The 25,821-nt window shown below is 37.1% G+C and overlaps 1 protein-coding gene across 1 annotated transcript in view; it reads right to left on the reverse strand.

The window, feature by feature from the left end:
- Nucleotides 1-571: 571 nt before the first annotated feature.
- Nucleotides 572-25,821, reverse strand: part of MRPS9 (mitochondrial ribosomal protein S9) — a 36,049-nt gene continuing 10,799 nt past the window's right edge. Inside the window, exons 3-11 of the mRNA XM_072413582.1 lie at nucleotides 20,308-20,370; nucleotides 20,071-20,101; nucleotides 17,641-17,720; nucleotides 9,525-9,610; nucleotides 8,974-9,049; nucleotides 6,480-6,648; nucleotides 4,794-4,902; nucleotides 2,650-2,819; nucleotides 572-747 (exon numbers count right to left, since the gene is read on the reverse strand). Coding sequence (XP_072269683.1) covers nucleotides 656-747; nucleotides 2,650-2,819; nucleotides 4,794-4,902; nucleotides 6,480-6,648; nucleotides 8,974-9,049; nucleotides 9,525-9,610; nucleotides 17,641-17,720; nucleotides 20,071-20,101; nucleotides 20,308-20,370 — 876 coding nt within the window. The 3' untranslated portion in view covers nucleotides 572-655. The remainder of the gene's footprint in view (nucleotides 748-2,649; nucleotides 2,820-4,793; nucleotides 4,903-6,479; nucleotides 6,649-8,973; nucleotides 9,050-9,524; nucleotides 9,611-17,640; nucleotides 17,721-20,070; nucleotides 20,102-20,307; nucleotides 20,371-25,821) is intronic.

Genomic DNA, 25,821 nt, shown 5'->3' on the forward strand with positions numbered 1-25,821 from the left:
GACCAACACTAGTCCTTACCAAACGGAGAACAGCATCATTTTTATTATCCATGGGGAAGCATGGTTTATTTCATGATAACCTCCTATTAACACCTCTAACAAGAAAAGTAGGACTGGTGCTTCAATTGGCCTCATTGTGGACCAGTGGATGTGGAAAACTTTGTGCAACTGTTTCTAGTGTTAAAGTGTGTCAGGCTGCTGTATAGTGGGCATTTTAGGGGGCAGGAAAGCTTCTATACCTGCACAGGGCTGTGGCAGTTCTTTACCCACTTTGTGACTGGCTGTGTACATGCTCCCCTATACTCCAGAAGAAAAGCAAAGCTTGTGACTCCAGAAGAACAGCCTTGTGTCTGCAATGGTTTTTTTAGTTGAATTGTGTTAATTTAGGATCATACAGGTTAAGGCAGAAAAAAGAATTAATAATGAGCTTTACATGTGGTGGCAACAACAGGTATGGTGGCACACTTGACAACATAGGTTTACATTCTCACCCATTAACCTAAAATTAGGTATAAAACCCTTGTTTTGTGGATCTTCAATGTGGATTTCAAAATAATGCTGTTCTTTGGCATTATTTATATATTAATTTTTTTATTAGAAAACAAAAAAAACAAAAAAAAAGTATTATACGGCAGTCCACTCCACCACCAGGAGATCAACGCTTCTTCCATGTAAACTTTCTGCGAGCTCCCTCCTGGCCAGGTTTCTTTCTTTCTCGCTTACGTGGATCTGTAGTGAGTAGTCCCGCTGAAAGAAATCAAACAGCAAATAAGCTATGGTGACCCAAAATATTTTATTATATTTTTTTCAGAAACAAAGGCAGACTTGTATTTCAGGAAGCCATACCCTTGCACTAAGCACACTGAATTTATTATTGCAATGATATATTTAAAGGAAACATGCACTGGCTGTCACAGATGTGAAATTAGTATTAAAAGCATTTTACCTGCATGACATTGAACTACTACCACCTTCAGAAGAGGCCAGTAAATGGTTTCCTACAAAGTTCCTCAGTGCATCTTTCCTTTAAAGGAATATGTAGATATATATGTATGTACAGTATAAAATAGTTCATTTATTGCTGTCCTGTTAGAGGGATTTCACTTAACTTCTTGGCCTACAGATAAAACAGTAAACACAGTATCTACAATACATTTAGATTTTGTTCTACCGACAACTAAAATTTTGTATTTCCCAATATGTCACCAGATGAAGTACAAAGAATCTCCCCAGTGGAGTCAAACATTTTTGCTTTGCATGCACTGACTCCCTGTGTCCCAGTTTAAGGAGATGGAGAAAGAAGAGATAAACCTTTGAAAACGATACCACAGAGGCAGAATGATACCACAGATGGAGATCTCTGCCAGGATCTCCATCCAATTAGCAATACACCCATTTGTGTGGTTGTAACATGTTTCCTGAACAAACTGCAGTCTCTAATCACTAGACAGAACAATGTCAACAGATAAAGAAGTCTGTGAGTATTTTTAAATAATGTGACTTGGTTATGCGAATATCTGCACAAAAAGTAATTTAATGATTCATTAGATATTGGATATATTGGTATAGGATATATCTAGGTAATGTATCAGAGTATAAATAACATTACAAACATGAACAGGGTTTATTTTTCTTCCTAATAGGTCAGGCGTTTTTTTTCATTAGTGTCATCCAGTCACATGACAAAAACACATGACCATGGGTGAAATAATCAAATCAAAGCCTAATGTACTTGGGAAACTGAGGTTCAAGAACACTGGTTCAATCAGAAGTTTTGCTTGATCATTCTCAAATCTCTCCATTCTCTCATTGCTCCACGGATTACACAAACAAGGCCCCAACTTTGCAGTATTTCTTATTTTACTTTAGTTATTAACAAGGTAAAAGGACAGGATAATTAGACTGAGAACTGTATTATTAACCAATTTAAAGACCAACACCACCAGCTTCAGCTTATCTTTCTTTTTAGAATTACAGCAGTTGGTATTTGGTTGAAATTTGGTAATTAGGTTGCTGAAAAATGATACAATTCTAATATAATTGTTCATACTAGGATGGCAACCCTAAGTTTGTACAACTTTTTTTTTATTAATATTCAGAAGCAGTCCAGGGCTTCTGGGACAGAACTGCAGCAAAAGGTGGAATTAAGGTACAGAAAGATCCAGGGACTGGCCATTTAGACAAGTTAGGAAAAAGCAGTGGGGATCTTGGTTTCAGGTTAAGGTTTGCTTTAAGATAAAATTCAAGGCCTGTCAGCAATACCTGCATGCAAATGTCATCTACAAGTTGCACCAAAGGATGGTCTAAAGTTGTCTAATTCAACGTCAGCATGCAAAGTGAGACAAACAATTATATTTGTATCTTTTTAGTTTGATTATTATGACTGCTGACTTAGGAGTAATGAAATCAAAGCCCAATGTGCTTGGAAAACTGAGATTCAAGAACACTGGGCCCATTAGAAATTTTGCTTGATCATTCTCCACAGATTACAGAAAAACTACACGAACAAGGCCCAAACTTTGCAGTATTTCTTCTTTTACATTTGTTAGAAACAAAAAACATACAAATATATGTTTGTCTCAGTTTGCATTCAGACTACTTTGGAGTAGTGCGGTAAATACAGCACTCAGTGTCTGCGGAATCCCTTACCTTGTCTCATAGATTCCACTTCAACTTCAGAGACAAAGCTCAGCAGGGCCTTTGATATGGCCAGGCGAATGGCTCCAGCTTGTGATGACCTTCCCCCTTCAGAAACGGTGCACTCTGTGTCGTATGTTTGAAATCTGCCAATAAACTGGAATGGAAACATAAGCTGCTCCCTACAAGAAGAAGAAAGGTTAGAAAATCACTAAATGAAATGAACAAGGAAAACATAAATGGTGCTTTACTTAGAAAAAGCAAACCTCCAGTCTCCCCTGTCCAGGTTTTACACATATGAAAAGAGCAAACTGTCCAAAAACCTGTTCAACCAGCCAAATATGTGACCCGTTTGATGTCAAATCATGTGACTTCAACAGTACCTGTCCATAAGAAATAAAGGAGCTCATAAATTATGAGCATATCCTTGCCAGATGCTACAAACCAAAAGACAGTTCTTCCTGCCATAAGTTTGTGTGGCCAGACTGTCACTCCAGTCAAAAAGCTTAGCTTGATTACCAACGCCTGGGAGGATATATTATGGGCAACCTTTGTGATCATATTTTACAAAAAACTTTCAAACATGATTAATATAAAAGTAGCATTTCAGACTATAGTATGCTATTTTACATTTGTGGCGAACGTCCTCTCAGCCTGCACTCCTGCGCATAGACTTTCCAGCACACTTAGCAACAGTCCACGCACCAGCAGGCTGAAGAGGGGCTGTCACTGGGGAAGGTTAACCATTCTGGTAACCCTTGCCACACACACCATCACAGGTAGACTGCCACCATGTGCTTAGATGGAAGCATGCACCGTTACCCTTGACAACCGCAGTTATGCTTCTTTAGTGTAACCTTCTGCCATTCCAGACAGGGATGTTTCAGAAATCACAATGTTTATAGCAACGTTTCAGGCTAGAAAGTTACACTATTTCTACCTAGAGCATTTAGAGATTTAGCTTACTCCTTTTATACTGTTTAATACGTAAAAACATACAAAAACTTTGCATAAAAAATTATAGAAAAATATAGACTAATTTAAGACAATAACAGAACAATAGCAACAGCATAAAATAAAAAGGGAAAACTGTGAAATATTACTTAGGTAGAGTTGGTTTTACTGGTCTAGGTTGCTGTGTAAAGTCCAAGTTTTTAGTCACTGGGCTCCCTGAAGTGCTCAATGTGTCAGTGTCGTTGTCCTTAGCAACAAGATGATGTCTCTGCTAGACTTACATGGCTTTTTCTATCCAACCACACAGGTGGGACAAATACAACAATCCAATGTCTGAGGGGCTGTGTCCACATGGGTTATGATGCTCTGGGGACTTCCCGGAATGCACTTGTTCTGGTCATTATTATTAATGCCGTATGTACCGGTTTTATGAACTTCCAAGCCCCAGATTATCAATCACCACAAAATACAGTGTTCACAGGGACCAAACTAGGCAAGTCTGGGACTTATGGTCTCCAGGCTTTCCTGAGGTCTAACAGAATAATTATTGGTCTCAAAATGCTCACCATAACGATCCAACTACAAATCAGTCAACTACTACTTAATACAGAATGGTAAAGTGGAAATATTAATATTTCCAAAATATCACAAGATTCCACTACATATATTTGCTATCTTTGTACACTTTATATATACATAAATTTATTATAAACTGTATATTTGTGTGTATGTCGACTTGTAGGAAACTACAGAGATGTCTGGAAAGGAGACGCTACAGTTTGTATGAACAAGGATGCAGCATTAGCCCGTGTTCACCAACAGGGGGTGCTACAGAGACACACAAATAAAAGTGTTGATATTGCACAGCAGCTGTTTAGAACCTGGAGGAATCAAAACTGTTCTGTTAGTTTATTTTTCAAACTGCAGGCCGATTCTCTATAGGAATTTTTGTAAGCTGAAAAAAATGTTATCTGCAGGTAGGTTTTATTTTAGGGACTAGTTAAACAACTGCACTACAATTTATAAATGTAAAAAAGTTAGAAACAAAAACTGAAAGAATGAGATAGGTTTTATTAATCTACTAAAATTTGGGACCAGCATGTGGTGTGTAATAACAAAATAAAAAAGGTGAATGAAGTAAATGGGTACATTGGGTACAAATTGAGATTGTGAATCTTTTTTTCAACACACAATCACTTTACCTGTCTTGCAGCACTGGGAAATAATCCAAATAATCTTCTCCATTTATGATTATGTTCCCCTTTCCATTATCCCTAAGTATAACCGTTGCATGTGATGTTTTTCTCTTGCCTAAGAACAAGAGCCAAAATCAGTGAAAAAATGCCATGACAGTAAACTTTTTAGAGTATATTTACCTGTTTACTCTGCACTTTAGTACCATCCCCCAACAACTCAAAAACATCATACACAGTTTTACATTACTGTTTATGTATTTATGTTATGTTATGTATTTATGTTACTTTTAATTGTTTTTAACATTCTTCAGGTTACTTATGGTTTTTAAAAACTACACTGAATATGAGAATTAATGGTATCATTTGTAGAAATGATTTCAATGTCATTATTCATATTCTGTCAATGTATTCTCTCCCCATGGAGAACACTTAGGACCCCGGTGAATAAAGGTTCTGACATTGATGACTTGTTTGCAAAGAGAACTCCAAAACCATGCTTCATATTGCTATGTGTAGGCATGGCTCACATTAAAGGTATTATTATTATCATTAATAAACAGGATTTATATTGTGTCAAAATATTATGGAGGATTTTATAAACTGAAATCGAAATACTTCTCTTCTGTAGTAACTCTTTTCTAGGTAATTCTACTTGTGCTGAACAAGAGTATAAAATGATTACTCTATGTAACAAATGAGCGCTGAGTGGACAAGTACAGACAATGGACTTTTGGATGTAACCAGGCAGGATACAGGTTATCAGATGTTATGGTGTAGTTAGTAGTCTGCTCTTTAGTAAGAAAGTCTAACATTCTGAACATACATTTCATCTCAGGCCTGCCTGTAATAGACAGAGGTCTAAAACATTTTTTTCAGATCTGTATTTATATTCATCAAGCACTGAAAGTATAGCAACAAAGGTTTCTCAGTGGCAAAGATGTCTGCATTACACACATTAGAACTAGCACGCTGAAAAGTTTTAAAGCTAGTAAGAAAACAAAGAGCTATGAAAAAACACCAAATAATTTTGCAAATCAGTGCATTCAAGATATTATACATATTGCATTGTACATAGAATTAGCACCCTACACATGCTGACAAAATAGGCTAGGGTTGTATTTTTTTTATGTTTATTGTAAGTTGTGCATCTGGCCATGTTTTCTGGCAGGAGTGAACAGAACACAAGATTGGGCTACAGTTTGAAAACAGCAGTAAACAATTCCATATATACATTTCAACTGCAGATTTACTGCTTAGAGGTCTGCATTATAAAGACTGTTTATAGAATTCTGTTTGCCCTGTAGCTAAAAACATCCTGTGCACTATTGGCAAGACTGCAATACAAAATATATACACTTGTATTATATCAAATGAAGCAGAAGCTTGTGTGGTAGAAAAAAAAAAACAAAATAAATTTTATTTATAAAATTAAATGTTTTTTTTTTTAATTTTGGGATAAAGTTACCTTTCACCCCTGTTAAGTATTCTGACTTTACAGGGGTCTGTCTTGAAGAAAAATATCAAAAACACATTAACTGAACTCTAAACCATGGTGAAAGTGCTACTCTAATATTTTCTATTAGCAGTTAGCTTTCAGTTAGAAAGCACAAACTTTTAAAAATAAAACAATACCTAAAGCTGTGGAACCCTGCTTAGGTAAGAAACTAAGTGACACTGTCTTGGGGTGATTACCTTCGGCGGTGATGAATGCTCTACCATGCTCATCGTACTGTGGTGGATTAACATTCTGTTTTTTGGTCTGAATTTCAAGCTTCCTGCAGAATTTGTGCACATACTCCTCCACTATGCTGCTGTGTGGCAGCCTCACCAAGCGTTCCATGGTTTGTATAAAATACTGGTACTGCAAGCAAACAAAAACTCATTAGGAGGTGTCAGTGTAATTGCTATAGTCCTAGGCTGGAGCTTGGCAGAGCAGGCCTCTCATTGACATTCTCTGTCAGACTGACACTTTGGCATATGGATGTTCATTTTCAAACAGTGTGAGACAATACATTTCTATGCTCCACAAAATCCCTCAGACCTATTTTGCAGACAACAATGAATCAAAGCAGTTTTAAGCTACTCTTTTGTAATTGAAGGGATCTTGTCACAAACCGCCGCAAATTATATGAGCCTTCAAGAATTTCTCTCTACTTGCCAGCTGATTACATTTGCATTTTCTTTTTGGCACTTCCTACAGATGGCGTTTAGTAAGGTTTCCCACCTTAGACTTACAACACTCTTTAAAGAGGAGCTCTAATACTTTGTTTATTTGTTGTGAGCAGCTCAGATTATTTGGGGGTTAATGTAAAATTATAGAACCACAATGGCTGTGTATTTTTTGCTGGCTCTGACTATTTTTATGACAGCATATGCTCACTTTTTAAAGACTGGCACATACATCTTCATTTAAAGTGAACATGTTTTCTACAGACAATGAAAGCTGATAAAACTTAATTAGTATTCATGAGAAAGTATGCTTTATTTTCATAAACATAAGTAACCTCTCCTAACCATGAAGCATCTAATCCATTACATAGTATAGTATGTAATAAAAGTACACAAAATTTGTGCTTTCTCCCTAAGGCTGCTATACAAAACAAATGTTTTTTATTTCTGGTTTGGGGACAGAAATATGGAACCCACCAATGCCAACTTATTTGGTATAGAGAAGTTTTAGTCATTTGTATCATTTGCTTTGACATTCAATGAGTCACTGGCCCAAATCAAGTATGCAGGGCACTGGATGCCTTCCTGTCCTGGGTCAGTTACTCAGTTAACAAAGCACCATCTCTTTGAGCATTAAGAAACAGTGATGGTGTCTATATCCCATCCCACCATCACTTTATACTCAGGGGTTCCCCTGCCATTCCTTCTTTCCAGTAGCCATCACCAGTATGAGAGATCTAAAAGAAAGGAGGAGTCACCCACTTAATCACTTTAAACCCTTGGTATTATACAGTGGCTGCAATGAAAATAGGAACAATATGGAAACACTGATAAGGCGAGTAGAAAAAAAGTGAAAGGGGCAGCTACAGTCAGGTTAAGTGAGCAAGGATGTCCATGCCATATGGTGAACTTTAAAAAAAACAAGTTAGTTATTGCAACCTTTCTATTTTGAAGTGAAGATTTTCTCCTCAGTGGGACAGATACAGCATTAGCAGTCACACAAATTTAAAAAGGGTCGGAGCCATGTTATTTGGCAAAGGTAGTAATACTAAAATCTGAACATTAGTCAGTTGTATAAAATCACAAGTCAGTGACTAGTCCCTTTCTGGCACTGCAAGAGTTATTTTTCTTATGTAGTATTATGCGAAAGGAATAAGTAGCAACAGAAATAGCAGTAGAATAACCATATTCTCTGTTCCCCCTTCCCTTAACCTTTTAGTATATGGGCTGGCACTGCTGGCCATTTATTGTATTGTGTTGACATAAAAGGCTTTCACTGCTTAAACCGTACCTAAACTCAGAAATTTCACTTTACATAAAAGGGTAGACAACCCTTTTATGTAAAGTAAAAATTCTGTTTATTTATTTGTTTATTTTTTTTGAAGTGCAACACTCTTTTTCTAAATTAAAAAAGGGTGCAGCACTGCCCCCTAATTCTCGACCGCCTAGGCTATTGAGAATGAATGGGAGCATAAAGCCTCCCGGGATGCCTGACATAGGTACCTTGGGAGGCTTTGCGCTCCCATTAATTCTCGATCCCATTCATTTAGGCTCTTGGGTGCTCCTTCTGCGTATGCCCAAGATGAAGCATCTAAGGCACGCGCAGAAGGAGCCTTTTCGCTCAAACAGAAACATTTGCGGATCTCATGCATGTGCAGTGAAGAACCCGGAAGAAGAGCAGAAGATGGCGGTGCGCAGGCTCCGGGACGACGCGGGACCTGATGCAAGGCCCCCACTCGGAGCGATTCTACTGCACTGCGGGATTAAATGTGTGTATTTTTTTTTTTTTTTGCCGTTTTCAGTTTAGTTTCTCTTTAAGTCTTAAACCTGCAAAATTGAGAAATAAGAGTCTTGCTACTACTAAAGCAAATGATGGGAATTAAAAAAAACAAACAAAAAAAAAAAACACAGTATAGTACTCTTGAAAACCTAAACTGTGTATTCTATGCCTTATAATATTCTACTAAACAAAACATTCCTTTGTATATCAAGATGCAAAAAAACATTTAACACTTACATCTTTGTCGGACAATTTTTCTACTAACATTTTTTCCAATTCCTCTTTATTTAACCAAATCAGACCAGTCATTTCTCTGTTGAAAACAAACACAAAGCATTATGCATTATCCAATTAGTCAAGCAATTAGAGACGCATCACCTGATATCAGTAATATTGGCATCATCCATGTCTTGACGATAGACCAAAACAGTGCAGAAAATCACAATTTCAATTGCTATCTATTAATAGAATCATTCATGGGAGGAGCAGTTAAGCTCCAATGATAGCAGCATTATAAATACATGACAATGCGCTATAGATGGAGAGAGAACTAAGTATAAATACGGGTGTAAATGTAGGCGTAATGCTATGCCATATTTGAAAAACACCTACTATATTTAGCCCTAATAAAGAAGTTAATAATTGTGGAATTACACTGCGTCATGAAAGGCAAACAAGTTATGTTCAATCTAAAGGTGGCAGTCATTGTGTAATGATGGCCCCAAAATTCATATATATGTGTGTGTACACACTTTCAATAAAACACAGAAACAGCAACACACACTTACATTGGTCCTGCAATTTCACCAGTCACATCTTTACTTCCAAGTGTATCTCCATAAGCTTGAAGTTTTAGAAAACTTTCATGAGTATCCTGGTTGAAGCAAAAGAAAAACAAATAAAAAAATTAGAAATAAATGACAAATTACACTTGAAACAGGTCAGGTTAACCATACCAAGACTGCCTCCAGTGACACAGAGGTAAGTGGTGTTAAGAGGTGGATCTCTATGCACAGTATACACATATGGTTTCCTTTAGGTAGCAAGGTGAATATCCCATTACAGGTAGATAGCTAGTTAGAAAATGACACAAGGAATGTTTATTAATAAAGGGCCCATACGTAGGTGTAAAAAACAAAAAAAAAAAGACCACATGGGCATTCTGATACCCTCAATGTTCCAGAGCAAACTGTGTGAAACAAACATAATGGGCCTAATAGCACAGAAATGTCCCATAAAGCGTCAATTTCATGATGCACTAAAATGATCATGGTGTACAATGGCTAACTGCATTTAACGCTGAATTGTTTATTTGTACAGAACCCTCATTTGAAAAAAGATGACCAAAGGTAGACCAGGCCATTTTATAGATAGGTATATCTAAAGCAGAATACCTAGGATAGATTCTTTATTTGTCCATTTCAACAAAAAGATCAGCTGCTCAATATTGCAGTTGTAGATACATTCGTGCCCTTCTAATAATGCAGTTGTTTAGTTCTACAAATATGTTATTACATGCAGCAGTTTACTTTTTAGCACCAGCTTTTAGGGCCAGTAATAAAAGCAGTAGCAGTACCCCTTGGACAAAAATGGTCATCAACATTTTGTGGAGTTAGGAGCGAGGCAAAAACTGCTACGCCCAGGAAGCTGGTTATACTTCTTAGAAATGCATTGCATCCTAGATCACTAAAGTTACATACATCCATATTAAACTGGCGCACTGGATTTGTTTTATTTCGTGGAAAGCAAGCTAAAGTAAGTCGAAAAAGAAAGAAGTGAAAATACCTCACACTAATTAAACTGCTATAGATGTGTACCTGTAAAGGAAACTATTGCATTTTAGTTAGCAGCTACATAATGAGAAGAGGGAGAGAGCAATTGTTGGTCTATCAATATATATATATCCTATACCATAATATAATTTAGGTAAACAAATATCTTATCAATAATTAAAAGACACTTTTAACTCACTTTGATCCCCCCAGTGTGTTTCTCCATCACTGGAGCACCTCTGCACACAGGTCTAAAACAACATTTAAATATTATACCAGTGTTAAACCCAGAATTTTTTTTTTGTGTTGCCTGAACTGTGACCCAACTCTTCAGTAACCACACAAAAACAGCCGGGTGGATACTAAAAAGTGCTGGGTGGAGCACCCATTTAATAGCGGCTGGGGAGAACACTGTTATACTACCATTTAATTAAAGGCTTATGTTACATTCATGATCTTGTTACATCAGTATTTCTAGAGGAGCAGATAAATTACTTAACCATTCCCATTGCATTGCTCACTACCTGGCATGGATTACAGATACAAAACACAGTAAATGTACCTTGTCACTGAAGTAGCAAATATTGACTTATCCAGCCAGTGAGGGAATGGTATAAGAAGAAGATAGTAGTTTTCTTGCCAGTGACAGGTTTACAGACATGACATAAAAATAGCCACTGTTAGCCCATTATATAGAATCATATGATCCAAGAGGTGTTAAGAATTGTATATAATACATAAAAAGGGGTGATGGTTTGCAGATATTTTCTCTGCTACTATTGACCAGAAAACAGAACCTAAACTGTATGTAAAAGAATAGTAATGGTTGTAATGTTTTTCAGATTTAGCACTCAGAAGCAGTTTTCTATGGACAGTCCAACCCTCCAGTGAGCAGAGGACAGACAAGAGCAATGAGGCTGTCACTAGATGGAACTCCAGCTGAGCCAGGCCAGCAAAATGCGTCTGTATGACCATATTACCCATAACATTGTGTGCCATTCATAAACACCAGGAACCCACAGCTGTGTTAAAACTGGCTTTAGACTAAACTTCCACAAGTCACTGGAGCATAGAAGACATATTGTAAAACACAACCAAATCAATGACATTTATTTATAGAGTCAAGAGTGAAAAGAAAGGTCTTGCAACTGTATAAAACTACATTAAAATACTGTGAGGATGGTATAACTCTCCTCAGAATTGCCAAAGTATCCTTTTAGTGTCACGTAACATACTTTGTGCCCTCGTCTCTCTTAAGGTCTGCTGTAATTATTGTTTTACCAGTAAGTTCAAACAGCAGGAGTTTTTCAAACCCTTATCTTGGGTATGTAGTCCTTTATTCTATATATTATTACAGACATGAATAAAATTTAACTGAAAATGAAAACATGCAATGCCAATATAGAAGGTTTGCATTCAAAGGTTACAGGACTGATACTGAAGTACTGAGCATATCAATGAAATATTAGAAGAGACTCTCAGTATTCCAGGAATCAAAATGAAATCTTCATAACACATTAATGTGCACATTAGTTTTGATTGTAAATGGAAATCATACATATATACTCAAATTATTAACATAAAAATCAGAATCAATTAGGAATCAATGGGAGGCCCTTCTTTCTTGGCCTCCTGAGGGCATTCCTTAATGTGTCTGTATTTTGAACAATTTGCATTTTACAGATACTAAAAAGCAATGGATCCTGGTATTTCCCTACTTTCAGCTTTCTGGAAATTATAGACTGAAAGGTATGTGTTTGTTAATGAAAAACTTGCCCTTATCCTCCTAGACAGATATGGGAATTTATTGAAAATTTGTCAACCTTGGGTTGACTATGTGGGCCCCAGACCCCTTTCTCCTATATATGTTGCTTTTGCACCGTAACCATCCCCTCAATCAAATTCGGAATGGTGTGACTGACTACAGTTTCCCTTCTTTTCTCCCTCTTTAATTTACCTTCTTTTCTTTTTATGTCCGTTCTTCTAGGCCTTAACTCTCTTCCCCCATCCTTTTTTGTTATTCCTCTTACCCATGCACATTCTTTCCACCTCCCTCCCTTTCCTGTTGCCTGTTTCCTAAAACACTTTTGCAGCATTATGAGCAGCTTCATGCACACATATCTTGCACTAATCTCGGGAATACCCATGCTACTTTGTTATATTTAGTTATACAAGTCCATACAGGCTGTCTTTTTTTTTATATTACGGGTATCCTGCCATGCTATGTAATATGGATTTTGATTAGAGACTTGCTTATGCTAAATACTGCTGTTTTGGTATCTTCATGATATACTGTTTATATATCATTCTTTATTACCTGGTTCTGTATATCAGAAAGGAACCATCAGCGTCAAGAGACTGAGAGGAAGTCTTGTATGACTGAAGAGATTTTACTAAGGGGTATCACTACAGTCTGTGTAACGACTATCCTGTTTTCTGGAAACCACAAAATGATGCTTTTTAAAGCAGGTAGTTTTCTGTTACAGACCCAAACATGAATAAAGCACATTCAGCAACAGTGAACAATGCATTGAAATTTAAACAAGCCTATACTCACCTCTGTATCTATCTTGTGGAAGTATGTTGGAGAAATTCTTCTTCATGGTTCACAAGAGAGGTGTTGAAGTCTGGGGTCCTGACCTATTCCCATTCAGAGGAAAAAAGAATATTGGCAAACTGTCCACCTAGTAATGAAAAAGTCCATCAGGTGTTTCTTGGGCTAAGTTGAGATGGGTACTGGGAACAGGACTACCTGGGTGGCACCTTGCCAGCAACACCGCGGGCCCAACCCGTGCTGGGTATTAATGAACCAGCATATCAACAATTTACAGTGGGTACTACTGAACTGCTTACTACCACTCTCCAACCATTCCTTATGGACAGCCACAGGTGAAATGCTACCAGGGGAGTCTATGGAAGTAATACCTACAGAACTAACCTACCATCTTAATCTAGCCTTGGTCTCCAACATTTGCAGGAGTCGGAAACACACCTTTCATTAAAAGAAATTGGTCAGTTTCTATGGATGGCTCAGCTCTAGAAGGGTAGGTTGGATTTGCAACAAAGCAAAGCACTCATGAACACATCCAAAGAGAATGTATTAAGCATGCTCTCAAACATTTTTACATTGTAGTAGCTTGAAGCCAGTGGAGTCTTTGTTGTGATCTTCAAGAATAAACTAATAGGAGTACATGCAGCTAGAGATTACAGAGGGTTCTTATACTGCTCATTAAAGTCCATCTCTGGGTAAAATTTACAAATGGGTCACCCCTCTACGACTCCCTCTAACCCATCCCACAGATGTACATGGATTAAAAGGTAATAAGACTGTGATCAGAATTGGCTACGTTGTTGTAGTGAGTGAGGGTGCAAAGCTCAAAACAATGGTTTTAAATTCCCATAATATAAGGGACATCAAGAGTGTCAAAATGGGCTGCATAAAATATCCAAATGAATATAATGCTATCAGCTGTAAAGCTGGCATAAGCATGCAACAACTGATGGTCAGAGACTACATATATATCATAGGAGAGATGGCCAGAGATTGGAGAAAGGTAACATAAGAACATTGACTTTACAGACGTAATACAAGTCAAATCCCAGCAGTTTATGTATTTGTATAGCGTTGTGACGTTAAATAAAGAAGAATCTATGATAGCAATAGGAATATATGAAGCAGAAAGGACATGTAGGTACTATGGTAAACCACTGGCTTAGATTCAGGGAGCATTTTTCTGGAAACAGATGAAATACAATACATAATTTACTAAATAGCCTTGCTTACGATTGCAATTAGATGTCAATATTCCTATTCCCAACAGGTTGAGATTCTTTAAGGCTTTTGGCATTATATATGACACATGAGACTTCCAGAGGTGTTGGGGTTAATGGTTCTAAAGCACAAGAACTACAAATAAAAGCTTTATTCCTTCCGAAATATGTAATTTCTTTATTATGATGGAAAGCAACAAACACATCTTGCCCTTGGGTTGCTCTGTTTCAGCCAAAACAAATGCAAATGGCTCATAGGATGACAGCTGTTTGATAAGGCCTCGACAAGACCTGCATGCTAGACTTTTTCTATTTTTTTCCTTGTGAAACTTGGGATGAGAGGCGGAAGGCAGGAAGAGAATTAATGTAGCATACAGTCTAAAGGCAATGCTACAACCGTGATTAAGTAGAAAAGTTAAAAGGCACAGATTTTCCACAGCCTCGCTGCGTGCAACCCATCCGTGTAACGAGTTGACAGGCCTAGCGCGTCCTCTCCATCATCCACTCCGACAGCTAAAACGCAGCACTGCATCCTTTTTCAGAGGAAATTTGCGTCTGCACCATGAAGCGTTGTACATTATTTCTTAGCACTGCGGGGGGCTCAAGTCCATATGGAACCTTCACAAATATTACCACAGATCAAACCGGCGGCATCTCCAGGCAGATTTGACATACCTATTTAAATGAACAGCAGGGGTCCTGCGGCTGCCGGAGGCTGAGCAGGAGAGAAAAACCTCTGTGGAAAGTGTGCTGCAGCTCCATTACTCAGCAAAGGCACTCTCTGCATTTATCACCCCTTTCATTTCTGCCAGGGCATAGAAACTCATTTGCTCAAGGTCAACGATAACAACAGAACTTACATTAAAAAACACATTATAAACACACATTTGTGTGTCTGGTGGATGGAGAGCCTACAAACCGTATACACACTTGAAACATACCACAATTGTTTTTTGTTTGTTATACACAAACATTTAATAATATATGATGTAATAGTGTTCATGACAAAATTATGTACAAATGAAGAGGATGAATACAACATTATATAGTAGGGAGCACTAAAGTAGTTTAACCTAAAGGACAAGGACATCAGTGAAAATTCTAGGATGTTAGAATGAACCTGACAGCTCAACTCTAGCGATCTAATCTCCATGGGGTAGGCACCAACAGGGACCGGTTTTTATCTCCCCAGAATCCTTAAAATATCAGCTGCCCCATTAGAAAATATCTAGGATTCTGACACATTTTGGCTTCATATAATGACCTCCTGGCCATCGATGTCACCCTTTGCATTTAATGGCCAATAGCAGAAGAGGGGTCTTTTGTGATAAGCCTGAGCTCTACCACTCTGGCTGTCATTTACATCTGCACAAAAGAGGGTCCGGGCTCCGCAATTACCATTCCTATGAAGATAACTAGGAATGTAAGTCATTACCAGGATGTAGTTGCTCTGTTGTCCCAGCATCACTTCAGAAAATGGGCTGGGCTCACAAATTTCAATTCCCACAGAAAAAGCAGGTGAAATAATTACTAATAAAACATTCAGACACAGACATCCAAACCCAAGTATAAAGTAGTACATTTTTTATCAAATATCCAAGTGTGCCATATTTATTTGATGGAGGTACTAAAGGAAGCTAAAAAGTGATTGTAGCTTTCTTTATGGGATAATGGGACAGGACACAAAGCTCCTCACACAAATATCAACACATCACAAGTTTGCCTCTCTGAAGTGTTTACTTCTCAGAATTGCCCAACTTTATTTTTTATAGAAGCCCTAAAGTGTAGCTTAAACCAAATTTATTCAACTTAGTACAGAAGGGTTTTGTCTTTTTTTTGCCATTATTGTCTCATTGGGGAGAGAATTAGGAAAATATATTTCCATTGTAAGGGACTCAGCAATCAAAACCTGTCAGTGGTTATAATCTCTCACCCCAAAAAAGGTTTAGAACAGAGGTGACTGACAGACCCAGGTATAGCAATCATAAAACATTGAAAAGAAAAGAAAACATGTTTTTTCATGTTCTAATGCAAAGCATTTAATCACATAATTTTCCAGCCAGGTGGTCCTAGATTATAAAAGGAAAAAATGCATTGCGTTCTGGTCAGCTTAAACCCATTTTCATAACAAAGCAGTACATCATCTATGAAATACAAATAAACTGGAAACACAGAGGTTTTACTTCTAAAGTGGCAAGTATATAACATGACACACACCAATTAGTCTGTATGTTCCTATGTACATTGAACTGCCTCCATTAAACTTTACCAACTGCCTAAACTTTTTTTCACCTAAACTATTTTCTTATGTTGAATTTCCCTGGAAACAAAACAAATACCACATCCAGGCATTTTACCTGGATAGAGTGGGAAAAAGTTAAAGCCTCTGAGTTAGGATGGCTTATCCAAAATTCCTGACCTCCTAACAAGACAGAGACTGAAGAGATATCTACCCAATGGAGTCAGAAAAGCAATACAAATACCTGCCTGTAGTAAAGTTGAGAAGTAATATTATTCTGTGTGTCCCCACAGTATAAGTTTCCTTTCTAATTTTCCTGTGACAGAGATCTATTTAGAAAGCAGTGAATCTCACATTCACTAAAACATTCCCTGGTGGAAAATCTCCAAAGTCCTGTGTGTTTCAATGGCAGTAATTGATTCTCCACCAAGAATTTTTTCAGCAACCGTCAAGTTTACTGCTTTATAAATAGACCCCATAAATGTATCATGAATACAGATGGTCCCACTGGGACAGAAATTAAAGGGAAAATCCTAATGTGTAGCTTTAAAACTCTCCACAAATGTATCTCAAAATTGGCTGGATTTAGTTAGTAAAAAAAATTGTGAACAACCAGATCAATTATATCAAGTTCTATTTTGATTTCTCTTGTTATAGCAGCTGTTGCCAACCGCTATACTATAGCCAAAACCTGCAAGAACCTCCAAAATTATATAGATAGATTATGGATTGAGGTACACACAACCTTTGTTATGGAAGTATTCCTCCCTCCCTTTACCACGATACCTAATAGCAATAATTTAACTACTAATTTAGAAATTTGCTGCTCTTTATAGTCTTCCAAACTTGGTAAAACAAACTATAGAAACAAGAAATGAACAGCTTCACTCCATTCTAGGAAATCATAATATTAAACCATATCAGGCAAAGGGAAGACTGCAAACCCAATCATTCCCTGCCCAGCGTCACCGTGAAATCTTGCACTAAAAGGTTTTCTAGGCATTTACTCATTGTCTTGGAAATAAAATGCAGAGACCCAGAGCCTATTTGAGAAAGTCCCTAGTGTAATTTAATGCTTGGCGTACAGCTCGTACAATTCATCATGCAGCATAAGATACTCACGTGCATTAATGAGTAAAACTCCTGCTTGCCAGTATAAAATAGAAAGTGGTTCGGGCGCTTGTCTTCTCCCCACTGAATTGCTGATGGGATAAAAACAATGCACTTTTAGACATCCACTAAACAGAGGTGTTAATTACACTACTTTTTTACAGAAATGCATTTCTATGCTCCAATATGATGGTATGTTAACAGGAGTCAAATGTCAATATTGTGCATTATTTAAATAGGAATTTTACACATCTCTTTTATGATAATCGATTACTGTCTTTTCTAGGGGAAAAAATGCTGTTTCATACTTACAGCTGCAATTGCTATTTTTTCCCAATATATTTTTACCTTATACAATCCTTTTGCTGAAGCAGCAATGATCACTTCCAGTGAAGACTTAAGAGGGAAGAAGGAACCAGACACAAGAAAACCTTGTTTGATTGCTATGGTTTTGTCCAGCATTGAAGTGGTCTGTGGGGCACCTCCTTCAAGACTAAAACTAAATAAAAAGATGTGCAATATGACAATAGGACCACTCTTTAATATCTTTGAAGGCCTTTAGACATAGGGCTAGGAGTAAAGTTGGCTCTGTAGGTTTGATCCACTAACAGCTGTAGGACCAGAGCCACGAACAGAAATATTTTGTTTGTCCAGTATTTCATGTCAGTGGATTGCAGAGAGCACAAGATTGTATGGTTAGTTAAGGAAATAAAAAAATAAATCAAATACATGCATTAGGTTTACTTAACCATCCAATGCAATCTCTGTAACCTGGGTGAGCAAGTGATTTTGGGGACTTCGCTGCCTTATCCCTTTATTAAATTAAAAAAAATAAAAAAAAAAAACAGTACTGGGGAAAAAATGAAAAAGTGAACTGCCTGACTGTCCCTGGTATTATGCTTCTTTAGTTACTGTTCCAGAACAAATTATGCAAGTGAAGTCAGAACTTCCGATTTGTTTGCTTCAGTCGTTAGGAAAGAATTAAAGACACTGAATAAGCATGACAGCATTTTATGAAGGTGAGGTCAGCAAAGACATATATTATTGTCCTAAGTTTACCTTATGGTAATAGGATGGACAGGGCCCATTATACCATTATAAAAAAAAACAAAAAAAAACGAAGATAATTAAAGCTGACATGAACTAATAATGAATATGAAAGATTTTGCAGTTTCCCAACATGTTTCTTCACTCTAAGCTACTCTGCACTGGTATTTACACACTTAAGTCTGATTGAAACATGTACGAAAAGGAATGGTGAGGCTCCCATCCTGGGAATAGTAATAAATAAAATATATTTTATACTTTACTGATAGATAGATAGATAGATAGATAGATAGATAGATAGATAGATAGATAGATAGATAGATAGAAAAAAGCATAGTTTGTTTTACAAAGAGCAAAACTCATGTTAAAAAGGACTTTAGACTCACTAGTGTAAATATCAGAATGGAATAAGAACGGACTATGTGCTACACGGCAACCAATTGGGTTCAAACTTTTAGGGTCTATTTTTTTTCCTGTCTTATAATACCTACTTGGTACAAGCAATATGGGCTATTCTTATATAGAATCATTAATGAATTAGTTTCATTTGGCCACATTGCCTCTAAATGGAAAAAAATCTGCAAACGACTACATTGCTTATATAAAATAAGCTCTAGTATATAATGGATTCTGAACAATAAAATTGAAGCACAAAAATAATGAATTCCATTTAAATTAAATATTCTTTTGGGGGTGGAACAGGTTATGTTCCCGTGCTAGCAGGGAGATTGGCTTCACCCCCAGCATGGCCATGAAAGACTAAGCATGGATTTTTGTACAACAGCAATTCTATTGAGAATCCACTAAAGGGCAGCTAACAGCCTTTCATTTACTGTGTCCTGTATTTAGTGAGATAATACAAAGTAGAGAATTATTTGTATTGAAAGCTGCATTCACAAAAAACAATGCATTTCTTTATTTTTGATAGTTAATATTTGTCTTCAGGAATTATGTGACAGTAATATAACCCTTATTGTTTATATAGGTGTGATAATACACATGAACGCAGGTGAAAATGTATGAAGGAACTTAGTGAGGGCCTGGACAATGTAAGCCCCGATGTATTATATATGGGATGACGATTAGTTTCTTGCACTAGTCAATTATTTGTAGAAATGTACATTACATGAATTCACTTCTGAAGTATGATCGTTCACCTATGTGCTAAAGTTTAATTGCATCCTAAACAGCCATAAAAGCCAGGTGCAGTGACAGATTCTAACCTATAACATAAAATCTAATATTGTGGAGCTCCACTTAAACAGTATGCTATTAAAATATATATTTCTCAAGGTTTTTATTGATCAGTGCCCTGGGTAAGGGGGTGGCAAGTCATTATCATTACTGATCTAAAGAAAATTGACTAATTAAAAAAGAAGCTGTGAATTTTCTTACCTAGTTGTTTTGGAAAAGTCTCCTCAGGGTGCTGTAAAAAAATTAAATGGTGTACATTAGAATTTATTTACAGAACTCAAATGACAATAATAAAAGTACAAGGTCTGAGAAAATTTATGACTGCTCAGTTTCCACATTTAAATACAGCCTTGGTGTTTATTGTGTAAAAAAATATTTTTGGTAATATAGTCTGCACACATAAGGAATATATATTAAAGAAATACATAAAAAAAATACCTTCATAAGTGGCCGGGCTTTCCTCTCGAATAATCCAGATGGAAAGAGGTATGCTATAGCTTTCTGTAAAAACAGGAAAAAAAGAAAGAAAATTATTTACATACATTTATAGTGACCTCAATAAAGCAACATTGCCCTCTGCTTGAAAAAAATGCTTAGGTTATGGAGACAAAAGTTACTTGGCGCTCGAGTTTGTAATCACAGAATACAGCAGCATTTCATGGTGTGTACGTCCAATCATGAGAATATTGTCTCCCCTTAAAACAAATGTTTCTCTTGTGTGTGAAGTTGAAAATTGAGACTCAACTTCACCTCTATTAGCAAGGTCTATTACTATCTTGGGCTTCTGGACAGCGGAAGATACCTACCACTGGGCAAAATCCTTCCCAACTTAAATGGAAAAATCAGTTGGGCTGCATTGGTACAGCTGAAGCCTTGCTGGTTATATGCTAAATCATAACATTAACTATAAAAATATCATATACATGGCTTTTTACATCTATATTTAATATTGTATTTATTAAACATTTTAATAAAGACTGCCAAGCTCCTAAAAAAAAAGAACAATTTGAAAAAAAGGGTAATGACCTGCTAAGAATCCAGGCAGTGGAACCTTTCAATTATTTCTGGTTTGGCTTATTTGAGCCTTAGATTGTCATCAAGATACTTGATAAGCTCCTGATAGCTCCAAGAACTTTTATAATTGGCTGAGGTCCTGATTCTTTGATATATAATATACTGATTTATGATAATGACTTTTAGAATAAAGAATATGGCAGTGATGGATATGTAGCAGACATAATTCAATCATACCCAAAAGGAAATTATGGATTAATTACACAGCAGTAAAAAGTTGACAATTACAAATTTCTGATTATCAACTTACCAAGTCTGGGTGAGGAGATACATCAATGTCTGCAACGCATTTGTTTTCCCATGCCCTCATCATTAGAGGAACGTGAAATAAATACCTTATGTTGTATCATGTCAGAGAGGCGGGGAGAAAAAGCTTGCAACAGACTCAGCATTACGCTGCATCAATGAAGTATGATGATGAACAAAACATATATCTGCATGGAATTTGTTCAATTTCTACAATTTTTGTTAATCCACTAAATATATTAGTAATGTTTAATATAAACTATATATATATTTGTAGAGATATAGCCCCATTTACAAATTAGGTACCCTATTACAGCTAAGAGTAGTCTCACTTTTTGCAATAACTACGTCGCATCTCACTTATGGCCACCGAGAGGGAATGAATGAGGAGCGGTTCGGTACCAGCCACTATAAAATGTTTAAATGCTGGGTTCATTAGGAACCAGTACAGCATTTGTGGTGGCTGAGTGGCTGATTTCCACTGTTTCCTTTTCTTGAATAAACCAGCTTTTAGTCAACCAATCATATACTGCACATAAGAGGGGAAAGCCAAGCAATGTCCCCATATTTGTCTCAGTGACACTTTCTTGTCCAAATAGCAAGAAAGAAACTGGTGTTCAGCTTTCAGCGAGAGAAAAAGAGAGAGGGAGAGCGAGAGATGTCACTCATAAGAAAAGTACACCTAAAGTAATAAGTAGCAGCCAGGTGCCTCCTATCACATGCACCAGAATAATTGTTAGTGGCAGGTCTGACCACCTCTTTTTGTCAGTTTGCTTGTCTGGAACATTCAGGTTTGTGTTTACAGCTTGCAGTCACTGAGTTGACCATGGACTCTATTGTAAACCAGAGTATTCAGAGTCAAATACAAAGTAATATGTGAGGCCATCTGTGTGACAGCTAAAGGTTGGCTGAAATTTATTCATGTCATGAAATTGTGGGTCATGCAACAAGACAATGATCCCAAGCACACCAGCAAATCTACAACAGAATGGCTGATAAAGAAAAAAACAAGGTGTGGCTATGGACCACTCAAGTTCTAACCCAACTGTGAAATGCAGGCCCTTACAAGAGCTGCTCATAAATGAATGTCTGCAAATCTCAATGAACTGAAGCAATGTTTAAAGGAGAGTGGGCTAAATTCATCCTAAATAAAGTAAAAGACTGATAAAGTCATACAGAGAACAATTACTTCAAGTTATTGCTGCTAAAAGTTGGTTATACAAGCTACTGAATTATGGGGTGTACCATACCCATAAAGTTTTACAAATATGGCTTCTCCATTTTGGCTTTACTTTTGCTGAAAAAATAATGACACAGTGGAATCTGTTGTGCATTGTTTTAAACCTGAGGTTAGTTTTAAAGCAGAATAGTCAGTAAAATTAAAAAACCTTTTAAAGTATACCCTTTAGTTCCACAAAGCCCCCAGCCACAGTATGTGTAAAATATGTGTGTCTCTATCTTCTGTGGGAATTAACACAAACTCCTTTTATGTTTTGCATGCCTCCAGGACAGATGAGTGTTCCTCAGTAGCCATCAGCAGGGGAGATTCTGAGGTTTTGGACTCAACTTCAAAAAGTTAGAAGCCATGGAGTGTAATATTTAGAAATAAGCAAAAACTGGAATAATGTGGGGTGGGGGGGGGGGAGAGACACCAAAGCATGCTTTCTAAAAATATTAGATGACCCATTTTAACACGTAGATTCTGTTTCAATGGTTCTGTAATGGTTTGTTATGCAGGCAAAGTAAACTATGTACAACCCATGGCAAATTTAAACCTCAGATTCTCAACACACTCACATATGCAGAGGGTTACATTTATAAAGGAGCAACTATGTGACATTTGCTGCATGTGTATGCTCCTGATGCATGCAATGATTTGTGCACACCTCTCTCTCTCATTGGTTGGTCATACTGACAAGTACATTCAGCCTTTCAGGAAAGCCACGAAGAGGACCTATTCCCTAGAAGTTAATACATGTAGAGGTTTCCATATCATAGGAATAGAAAAAAATAATTCCTGTAGGGGAGAAGGTGATGGACTAAAAACTAAATGACAATATTATTAAAATAAAGCCTGGGTGTGTATCTCAGGCATCTCAAAGATTCATTTTTAGATATGCCTAGGGTGTACCTTTAAATGCTTACTAATAATGTTCATATGTCCACCTGCCAATATTATAATTCCATAAACACCTTGTGTATGAAGAAAAGATAAAATCAACAAATATTGACTATAATTCATACCCTTATGTGTGTGCTTACAATTAGCAGATGAAGGAATTTTTAAGTGATCTTGGCAATAAACCAAGAACACAGATCAAAAATGGCCAACAGGTAATAAATGAAGTGTATCTGGTAAATGGTATCTGTGATCCTTAAATACAGTTTTACTGAAACCCACTGTGTAAAAAGGAAAGTTCATTTTATTCAGCTCCTAGTAATTCTTTTATCTATTAGAATCTTCCTCAGGAGTCCTCGCTAAATGGACTCTGGGAAGCAGAGCTAGCTTACCAGAGGCATCTGTGCCGCATTAATCTATTACTTAGCATGTCTTTTCTTAATCAAAGCTTAAATACTCTCCCCAACCAGCCTGTTGATTAAACAAAGCTATACAACTGAAGATTTTCCAGGAAAACACCTGTTTTGCATTGGCTATATACATCGGCTTTATCCAGACATTGTGACATTAAAAGATAGGACTGTAAAAAATAAAAGAATAGTATTCTGCACTGAAGCTCATCACCTAAACAATAGCAGTATTGATGTCATTCTCTACAATTTTTGCTCCTGTGTTCACTGCTTTATAAATTATCTAGATCTTAGCCTACCCATTGTACCACTGTATTATTGTGATTGACACCATACATTGCTTGAAGCAAATCATTAGGAATTTCCATCATGTCCTGTTTTTTTTTTTTTCTTCCTTTACACGTGTCTACATGTGACATTCTAAGATTTGGCCATTCATGGGAACAACAGACACCCCTTTGCACATAGATCTAATGTGTTTGCTAAACTTTTTTTCTTTTATTTTTTTTAATGATAATTTGATTGCAGTATTGTTTGTATTCTCTATCCCTGTGCCCAGGGACAATTCCTTCACTTTTGCAATGACACACTGCAAGCAGGGCTTTAAAATCAGTGGGGCTAGGGCAACAAATAAAATATCCCCTGTAATTTCATTTGTTCTCAGGTTGACATAGGGGGACTAAACAGTGGGGGCATTCCCTGGCATGGCTGAAGATTAGGCTAAACTCTAAGGTTTCCAGATAGCATTGAAACATTCCTATAAGCCCCAGCCCCACATATTCCATGACTCAATCCCTATGATGGGCACGTTGAGTGGCCAAGCTAAGGAAGACAATCTTTGTGTCCTTTATCCAATCTGGGTTAGCTTAAGATTTCTTTACACAAGGGTGAATGTTGTGATTTTATATAGTCACTGTCTGTGTTCAGCTGCACTTCACATGCATTTTTAGGGCTTGTTCACACCAGATGCATTGGCCTAAATGGGTTGCAAATTCTTGTTTTTTATTCTCAGCGTTCAGGCAAACATGCTGCAATGAGGCAAGAAGAGTAATGAAGGTGAAAATAATTCAATAATTCAAATGAATAAAAACAGAGCTATGAGTAGTGCAAAAATACAAAGCACCACACGTTGCTTTGAGGCCACAAGTGTGCATTTTTATTGAAGAGTGTATTTCACTCAGCAAAAGGAATTTTCTGTTACCTCAAATGCATTGTGCTGACTTACCTCAACTGTGCTGACTTTAATCACTATCATAAGCAATTTTATTAATGAGAACATAACAATTGAGTACAATGACAGCAGTCATCATACTTCAGTGGAATTGATTTACTAAAGACCCTTTTCACACTCAACAGTTAGCAGCTCACAAGCGCATAGCAAACCACACTGCAGGTCAACACGTTTGCATGTGTTGCCCTTGTGATTGTGAAGCAGAGGAAAAGCTGCAGGGACAGACACGTCACTTCCAGGAAGCGCATTACAATGCAACAGCATGCACAAAATGGTTCCCAAGCACTCCCATTTACTTGAATGGGAGTGGCTGGTAGCAAAGTTGAGCCTGCAGTACAAACTGAAAATGTAAAGTTTAGTGTCCAGCAACCCCACCTTCAAACCCATTCCAAACCATGCTGAACTGTAAACTGGCTTATCTCTAAAATGTGCTAAATTCCAGTAACTTCCCTTCATTTCACCAATATTCAGACATTTATCACTTTTATCCGTCTTCTCAGTGGCATGGCAAAACATTTTAGTACTTGAGCTTTCAGAGAATGCACTGGAAAAAAGCTTTGATATGTCAGAAGGAAAAGATGCCATGGTCTGGGAAAAGCACTAGGTCAGGACTGCTATCTCTATTAATTAGCTATCCCAGCTGGGCAGTGGGTAGGCAGCTGTTAACGTGATCAACGACTTACCTAAATGTCATCTCGACTGATTCGCTTATAAATTACCAGCAAGTGAGACTAATGTACAGGTGCTAATTTATTTAAACTGTTCTCTTTACTTTTACGTAGCATTAGAAACTGCATCTGGCACCTAATGTTAGCTGTCAGTTGTACTTAGTCATGCCTGTTCTAATGACTCTGTTCATTAGAAATGAGCAC

Source organism: Pyxicephalus adspersus, chromosome 1, assembly GCF_032062135.1.
Source record: "Pyxicephalus adspersus chromosome 1, UCB_Pads_2.0, whole genome shotgun sequence".
Lineage (NCBI taxonomy): Eukaryota > Metazoa > Chordata > Amphibia > Anura > Pyxicephalidae > Pyxicephalus > Pyxicephalus adspersus.